Consider the following 8,920-nt stretch of genomic DNA (forward strand, 5'->3'; position numbering starts at 1 on the left):
CATCATGTAGTCCTCAGAGAAGCATCTTATCACATGTACTATCTGCTGTGCTGTTCCACAGAGAATGAAGTGACGAACTGGCAATAATGTCTGATGTGACAGAGCACCTGAAGGACAATATATCTGTTTACTTTTCACTGACAAAAACTCCTCAATATCCACAGACACAGACGGCACATTTAGTTTGGATATTTTGTACACTTTCTACAGTTTCTCATCGTGGAACACTTAGACCCACTTACATGTTTGCCTCAGCCAATGAAATTCATCACAACGAGATGGAGGACGGTGTGAGCAAACAGGAAGTCGGCGAAGGCTCTCTCTGGGGAGATGGACAGAAAATCTCCTTTGTTCTGTGGGTTGATCTGGATACGAAGACACACTGAAAAACAAACAAGGGATTAAGTATCAGTATGTACCTCTTTCACTTGTTAATGCACAACTGCAGTTGGGCTACAGCCGAGTTTATTTTTTCATGATAATTCAAATAGTTTTAATATTAGGGTTAGTGGTTTAGAAGTTAAACACCAAAAGTCAAACAGCCTAAGTTTTTCAAAATTGTCAGCTCGTTACCTGTTTTTGCATTTAGGTGGAAATAGGAAGCACAGATACTATGCAGTATAGCTGAAATAATAAACTGAATAGCTGATTGGTCAATGCAGACTGATTATTTCTCCATTTTTGTCATCCTAAAAACACCACACCTCCATCACATTTATAAACTAATTAAATTCTCATACTTGTTAATGTCCAACATGATGAGTTGTAAAGGCCAACCGATTTATTAATGGGCTTAAATTACTGACTTCTAGTAGCTATTTGAAGAGCCATTGGTATTGGAATTCATAACTGACAATATATGAAAATCTGATCAAAAGTATTGATAGGAGAAACACCCTTCAATCATGTTATGATTACTGATGTTACATAGTGTGTACACCAGAGGGCACTCTGCAACTTCCTGTTGGCATCATGTGTGTTTGTAATGCCACAAACAACAACAAGCTGACAGAAAAAGAAATTAGAGTTCACCAACAGCAACCTCTAGTGGTAAAAGTTCCACAAAATGCAGATGTTCTAATGGCTAGAGCCCGACCAAAAATATTTTTTTTAAACCAATACCAATATTTGTTGATTTTAAAATCTGATATACAGATATATGAGCCTATGTATTTATGTTTTTCCAGATAGACAAAACAAACAATTTCCACTAACATATGCTAGGTGTACATAAGTATTTACTTCTTTCAAGCAGGTCAGTCCAGCTTGAAGCTATGCCTGTGGCGTTCCAAACACCTGTGCTGCCAACAGGGAAGCTGCAGAGTGCCCACTGGTGAACAAACTATGTAACATCAACACTCCTAACATGGTGAAGGGTGTTTCTTCAATCAGTATTTTTAAAATTTGTATTTATCGTCCATTACAAATGCCAATGCCGACAGCTCTACAAATAAATCAATGAATTGATACTAATGGCCACTTAAGGCTGGCTCCAAAAGCAAGTCAGTGCCCATCTTAAAATCCCCAATTTTACTGTATTTTAAAAAAAACCTAAATGCTGGCTGTCAGCCAGGGATACCCCTCAGCCTCTTAATAGATGCACCAATGGAATGAATTTCAAAATCCTACATCAACTGGTTCTCAAGTTATTACATTCACAAGATTTTCAATTGATAAAATTGCTTCATTCTCAAGTTTTCACATTCACAAACATGGGTGCCCACGTCAGCTTTTTAGGACAAAGCGGTAAAACGTTTACAGCCCCGAACAAAAAACTTTTTTAGCCTCTATGCATGGGTTCCCCTTCACAGCAGCTAAACAGCAGTTCCCCCCATCTCCATCTGTATTGTAAAACATTCCACCATGTTGTGCTTTTGGTACATTGAGCATTTTAATAAAAAAGTATGACAACCAATTCAAAATCTCTGCACACCTGAAGGGGCGACAGCGTCAGAGGAAAAAACGTCCAAAAATACTACTAAACGTAACCCTTCACACTGTCTCAATTACAGATGAACTTGTATTTTATTGTGTTAATGGAATTACCTGACAAACGAGCCTATCCAAAATAGACTTGGTTTGTGCTTCAGTTTTTATTTCTGATATTTTTAATTCTGATATTTTATTACTTGATTAACATGTGCTTATTCATGCTAACAGTTTGAACCAAGCTTGCTAGTGTTAGCTAATAATTTGGCACACTATGCCATCATCCAAATAAGGTGATTGTTGGCTTTAAAAAAAAAAAAAAAAACATGGCAGAGGACAAAACTAATATTTTGGCTTGGACATGCAGAGCCTACAAGTCAATGGTCCAAATCACTGTGTGACCATCTAACATTTACAGTCTTTGAGTCCATGGCCTTCCCATGCACCTGCGTTGGACAGTCCTGAAAAGTTCAGGGCTACGGGAATGTATGAAAACTGCTTAAAGCACATTTTTCTAGGTGCAAAATAAGCATTTGTGCAGCCTTGAAAATAATTAACCAATGTCACCCAGAGAGTTACTCGGGAAACACGTGTATTCATTTCATTTTAGTATAAACTGAAGTCATGCTACTAGTTTAGCATGAATAGCTAACTTGTGCCTGAGCACACGTACTGGATCACCCCTTTTTGTAAAAAAAAAAAATAAATAAAATCACCAGCGACACGTTTAATCGAATAAACATTTACCTGCGAGAATAAAAGAGCCCACGCAAGAGATGAAGCCCGAGAGAAAGCTATTGAATGGAAAGGTGCCGACGAGGAGACAGTAGAGGAACTGCAGGGCTCCAGTTAACAAGATGTACAGCAGATATGCGTCCACCACTTTGAGTTTGTTGGGCGTCGTGGTGCCGTACTCGTCCAGAAACCGAGAAATAACAGATATCACTGAGTTGGACATGTTTCTGGCCGTCTAATTAGCAGAAAATTACTCAGGTTTTTGTTGCACGAATCCTTTTCCTCGGTCGAATAAGTGACGTGTCCCGATAAACCGGAAACGGACGTGGTGTTGCACGTTATACGTTCCGACGAAATCGGAACGAAAAGCCAAGACACACAGAGTCGAGCGCGGAGATGTAAAAATAAGACAGATGATTTTCTCTGCTGTTATCTTGAGTTGCAGCGATATTAAGTTGTTATTTCTCTCTTTTTTATGGCTTACTTTGTGACCTCAGGCTGTGTGGTGGTCAGCACAGTCGCTAATAGCAAAAAAGAAAAGAGAAAAAAGAAAAAAAATGAAAGGATATGGAGGCTGAAAGTAGAAATATTGAGAGTATCAGTACCAACCATGGTATTGGTATTTGGTATCTGATACTAGCACAATAGGATCGGTACTTCATTTCTATTGTCAAAGTTTAGAATTATAGCCCACTGAATTATGTTACATAAATTATTATTATTGTTGTTGTTGTGTTGCGCCCCCCCGAACGTGTGAGGTTTTTTTTTCGTACAGTTCGAGCATCATATCGAGAGACGATCTTTGTGTTTGATCAGCTGACGTAGGAATGTACTTGTTACAAAACATTAGAAATTAGCAAACAGCACCTGAGTGTAACTTGAAAGCAGAGGAGACAGAGCGTGTTATCAAACGTGATCAGACTGAATGTAGTCACCGGAGTATGCCCACCAATGGATAACCCTGCGACCATAGCACCTGTGCAGAGCGATTGTGAAACAGAGTGAGTAACTTAGCTTAATGCAGCCGAATACAACCATCCACAACACGCTGCTAGTCGCCTTTAATCAATCATATTACTTAAATCTCGGAAGACTGGCTGTATTCAGACGCGTTTTGGGCTCTGGGCGGGATGTACTGTAAGACTGTGCTGTGTCATTGTTTGTGAATCGGTCTCTAGCTTATTTTAATGTAAAATGTAGATGTTGCCATGGTCTTTGGCACGTTGTGTGTGAAATTACTCTTGGAAACATAAAGGCAAATACTAGTATGGCAGAAAGTTATTTAACAGTTAGCTTTAAGTAACAAAGACATACAAAGTTATAGTAAAATGATGGTAAGTGTAGTCTACTGGTGACTTGTGAAGGTAGGTCTAATAAGGTAGTAGGACTCTATCGGAGTGTCACCTGCACTCTTGACTAACAGGTGCGTTCTACTTGTTATTGCCTGACAAAAAAAAAGGAGGAACAGGGGTGAGTGTGACTTATCAAAATGACTCAGCAAAGCTAAACTGCCTTGTTGATTGGTGAATAGGTGAAAGGCTCCTGGGATGTACCTGATGTAATGATGACAGAAGCAGAAACGTGATCCTGTCCTTTTGGTACCTCAGTGTAGAAAAAAAAAAAAAAAATCTATTATTCTAAAAATGAATACTAATGAGAATGGAGGTAACCAGGATTTACCCCACCACCATCAGTCCTACATGTCTGACTTTGATTAACAGCATGATGAAACGTGACTCCCGGCTCTGGCTCTGTAGCACTCAAGTGCCAAGTGCATTATCTGTGCAACATGCAAATAATGATAACATTGTTTTTACTTGCTTGGTTTTGCATCAGAGGAATTTGTATTGTGTTTCTACTCCACTATCTAATATCCCTTCATTCTTCAAATGTCTTTCTCTCATTCTGTCCTCGTCAGGACAAGTTCAGCTTGGAGCTGGTGGCCTTCCTGGCGCCCTACCTCCATGTCCCTTTTGAAGACAACTGAATCTAAGATTCTTGCCTGTAAGGATATGTTGATATTAGCTGGGTGATTACATAACAGGAAATGATGTATAACTATGTTTGCTTAAGGCTTTAACCCTAATGATTAATCCTCCTTGTCTGGTAACGTCAGGTATTCAGAATGATCTATGGGCCAGATTTGTGACCCTACAAAACCAGTACCGGATATGGACTCTGACCATCACCAACAAGGCGGTTCGCAAACCTGTAGAACAAGGTAGAGACCTCAGCTCCCCTTTTCCTATTCTTTGTTTGATTATAAGCAGACATAGCTGTAAAGTATGAATTGTCATAACAATGGCGTAATACATCATTCTTTCCTGTTCCTGTATTGCCTGTAGCGCCTAAGACTCCACTGGTGATGGTTCACGGCTTTGGAGGAGGGGTGGGTCTGTGGATCAGGAACCTAGACGCCCTGAGCCGGTCACGGCCCGTCTACGCATTTGACCTCCTTGGTTTTGGCAGGAGTTCCAGGCCTCCCTTCCCTTCAGATGCTACCAAGGCAGAGGAGCAGTTTGTGGACTCCATTGAACAGTGGAGGCAGTCTGTAGGCCTGGAGAACATGATTCTGCTGGGACACAGCCTGGGGGGTTACCTGGCGACCTCCTATGCCATTCAGTATCCATCTAGGTAAGAAAGCTGATGAAATACGCAGTCCATCACCTGCGGTCGGAATTACCTGTGGCTTACATTAGTCACTAGTATTTGAATTACATGCGTCACATGTTGAATATTAACCAGGCGTGGCCCTAGCAACATAACAAACCTGTTATGTTATTAAAGGCTGGCCGTAGGTTAATGGTACTGTATAGATATGAACATCATCTGATATTACTGTCCTTAAGAAAGCAACTGAGTGTATTTCCAAAGTATAATCTGACTGTCCACTTTATTAGGTACACCTCTTCACCTTCTTGTTAATAGAACTCTAATGAGCCAATCACATGGCAGCAGATCACTGCATTCAGGTATGGAGACGTGGTCAAGATAATGTGCGGAACCTCAAAATGGCAAAGAAAGATGATTGAAGTGACCATAACACGTTCAAGTGTTATGGTTGGTCCTAATGGGCTGCCGTAAATTTTTTAGATAAAGCTACTTCTGGGATTTTTCAGCCATCTCTGGGGTTTACAGAGAATGGTCCAAAAAAGAGAGAATATCCAGCGAGCACCACTTCTCTGGGAGAAAATGCCTCGTTGATGTCAGAGGTCAGAGGAGAACGGCCAGACTGCTTTGAGTTGTTGGAAGGTCACAGTAACTCAAATAAACAGTTGTTACAAAATATCCAGAAGAGCATCTTCACACAGGCTCACCAAAATTGGACAGGATAAAAGACGGAAAATTGTTTGTTGAGATTCGGGTGTTAGGGTCAGAATCTGACATAAACAACATGAAAGCATGGGGTCGTTCTCCTTTGTGTCAGAGGTTCAGGCTGCTGGTGGTGTTCTAATGATGTTGGGGATATTTTCTGGGCAAGGTTTGGACATTTAGTGTCAATTAAGCAACCATCCAACACTCTGCGGACCATGTCCATCAATTTATAGTCACAGTGTGTCCTCTTTCTGATGAATGCCCCCACCTGGATAACCCACTATGTCAGACATCAATAAAAATTACATTTATTTTTTTAGCAAATTAAACGTAAATCTGCACTGACTAATATTTGTTGTGCTAACAGCGGGTCAGATTACTGTCTGTAATGTGAAAATCATCACCAACCTCTTCAGTTTCCCTTTGTTTTTACAGCCTGTTCAGTTGTGTTAAAGCTTGAAACTGTACTGTTTTGCTTCAGTCTCAGCCATCAGGTATTTCTACTGTAATGTTTCATTTTTACCAGCTCGTGACTTTTGGCGACTCATACAAATACATCGTGCTGTGTGTTATCGTGATTATATTCTGCTTTGTTTTTCACAGAGTATCACACCTTATCCTGGTAGATCCCTGGGGTTTTCCAGAGCGACCAAAGGTCCAGAACCAGCAGGGCCAGGGGACAGATGTGGTGAAGAGGCCGTCCCCTCCCCGCTGGGTGAAGGCTATCCTAGCAGTCGTTACCCTCTTCAACCCACTTGCTGTGATTAGAGCAGCGGGACCGTTGGGTAAGAAGTGCGAACATCCTTCTGCTGCTGCGCTGTGGCACGCGTAATGTTGTGACCTCCTTCTCACAACGTGCTCTGCGTCCAGGTCCGGGCTTAGTGAACAGATTCCGTCCTGATTTCAAAAGGAAGTTTGAAGATCTGTTTGATGACGACACCATGACCCAGTACATCTACCACTGTAACGCACAAACACCAAGGTATGCCCTCACCCCCCCATATCAAAAATGCGATTCTGATTAGAGAGAAGTGACAACCTTCTCTTTCTCTTCCTCCATCCAAGTGGAGAGGTGGGTTTCAGGGCCATGACGGAGTCCTTGGGATGGGCTAAGAGGCCGATGCTGGATCGGGTTCATCAGCTGCCTGCCTCCATGCCTGTCACTCTGCTGTATGGAGCACAGTCCTGGGTGGACAGCTCATCCGGAGACAGAATGGCTCAGATTAGGAACCACTCCAACACCAGAGTGCTGGTAAGTAGAGACACACACATTTGCATACATAGAAACACAAAGACAAGCATATGAGTCTAATGTCATGTTAATACAATTAAAATCAACTTTGCTGTACATTCCTGCTGACTGCTCCTATCTGCTCCTCTGTGCAGCTGATAAATGAAGCCTCCCATCATGTGTACGCTGATCAACCAGGGGAGTTCAACAGAGTTGTTGAAAATATTTGTAAATCTGTGAACTGACATGTTTTTTGGACTGAATTTGTTAAGAAAAAGTATCGCGGTGGTCTTAGTACCGGCACTTTTGCATGTGAAGCATGCTGGGTGGGTTTGCATATCGAGATGCCATGATTTTGATTGTAGTTTCTTTATTGTAACAAGTTGTTGTTGTTGTTGTTGTTATTATTATTCCAGTAAAACTCTTATATTTGTTAGAAAGGGTTTTTAGTGTTATTTACATTTATTTCTGATATTTTCATGAAGAGCATTAACCGAACTGCCAGTGCCGAAACATACTGGGTTGTCATATTCCTTTAACATTCAGTGGAACACGCACACGGCTATGGATGCACAGAGTTTATTTATTACCCATCAGCCACATGATTCCTGGTTCGCACTTCAATATGTGCCTGACAATTTTTTTTAATCCCTGCTCTTAATGTCTTCCTCATGTATCAATCAGCTGTATTTTGTAAAATGAAACCAGTAAAAGCTTATTTAAACTACCCACGAGTGATGCACTTTATTGCCCTACCAGCAGGGGGCAGTGACAGCTGGCATATTTTTTAGGTTTTATACTCTCAGTGGGTTTTGCCCATCAGTGGCACGACTGTATAGCGGTTAGCATTGTTCCCTCACGGCAGGGGTGTACCCACCACCTACCCAGTGAATGCTGGGATAGGCTGCACCCTATCCACCCCTGTCTGCGACTCCAAATGGACAAATTGATGGATGGATGTGAATTATAAATATCAAATGAGAAAGTCACTTAAATATATATATATATATATATATAAACCAATTGTTAGAACAGCCGTTTAAAACTGTAAAACTTACAAGTATATAGATTTAAATTAACCTGTAAAGTAAATGTAGCATAAAAATAAATGCAACTGCAGAAAAAAGTATATTTGGTAAAAGTTCCATAACACTTGTGATAAATCAGAAGTTGATTAAGTAAAAATACAGTTTTATATATTTTTCTGTACCGTGTTTGAAGGTGGTAATAAGTTAAGAAAAAATGTAACATCAAAAGTATAAAAAATTATAAATCTAAGCACAAAACTTGATTAACAGCTATAAAAGGTAACTTTTTTTAACGTTTACTTTTCTTACTTTACTTTTAATTTTATGTGATAAGTAATAAAAATTGTGCCTGAATGCAGAACTATAAAACATAAAATTAAAAAAGTTACATTGTATTAATGTGAATTAAATTTGTGATAAAGTAAACGGTAAAACTGTTATTCCATCTCTTTTTGGCATACTATAATTACAGGACATTATACGCTACATTTAACATTGGGATAAATTTTAAAACCCGAGTTTTTAAAATGTGTCAAATTCCACTTTAAACTGTCCGAGAAGCCCACCGTCACAATGCTTGATGAAGTGGAATTCAGGAAATACGTGAGTTCATAGCACCGCAAGGAATATGATCTGACATCTTTCTCTGATGGCTTCAACGACAGCGATTACTTCCTTTATG

The 8,920-nt window shown here is 40.2% G+C and overlaps 2 protein-coding genes across 2 annotated transcripts in view; one reads left to right on the top strand and one right to left on the bottom strand.

Moving 5' to 3' along the window:
• The window catches only part of dad1 (defender against cell death 1), a 3,381-nt gene extending 384 nt beyond the window's left edge, over nucleotides 1-2,997 (bottom strand). The window contains exons 1-2 of the mRNA XM_031730817.2: nucleotides 2,677-2,997; nucleotides 243-382 (exon numbers count right to left, since the gene is read on the bottom strand). Coding sequence (XP_031586677.1) covers nucleotides 252-382; nucleotides 2,677-2,887 — 342 coding nt within the window. The 5' untranslated portion in view covers nucleotides 2,888-2,997 and the 3' untranslated portion in view covers nucleotides 243-251. The remainder of the gene's footprint in view (nucleotides 1-242; nucleotides 383-2,676) is intronic.
• Nucleotides 2,998-3,113: 116 nt separating this feature from the next.
• On the top strand, nucleotides 3,114-7,937 carry abhd4 (abhydrolase domain containing 4, N-acyl phospholipase B). Its single transcript, XM_031730718.2, has 8 exons — nucleotides 3,114-3,665; nucleotides 4,583-4,668; nucleotides 4,781-4,885; nucleotides 5,010-5,298; nucleotides 6,583-6,764; nucleotides 6,850-6,961; nucleotides 7,045-7,231; nucleotides 7,366-7,937. Exons 1-8 carry the CDS (start codon nucleotides 3,616-3,618, stop codon nucleotides 7,453-7,455), a joined length of 1,101 nt encoding a protein of 366 aa, XP_031586578.1. The 5' UTR covers nucleotides 3,114-3,615; the 3' UTR covers nucleotides 7,456-7,937.
• The last annotated feature ends 983 nt before the right edge of the window (nucleotides 7,938-8,920 follow it).

Source organism: Oreochromis aureus, linkage group 18 (assembly GCF_013358895.1).
Source record: "Oreochromis aureus strain Israel breed Guangdong linkage group 18, ZZ_aureus, whole genome shotgun sequence".
NCBI lineage: Eukaryota > Metazoa > Chordata > Actinopteri > Cichliformes > Cichlidae > Oreochromis > Oreochromis aureus.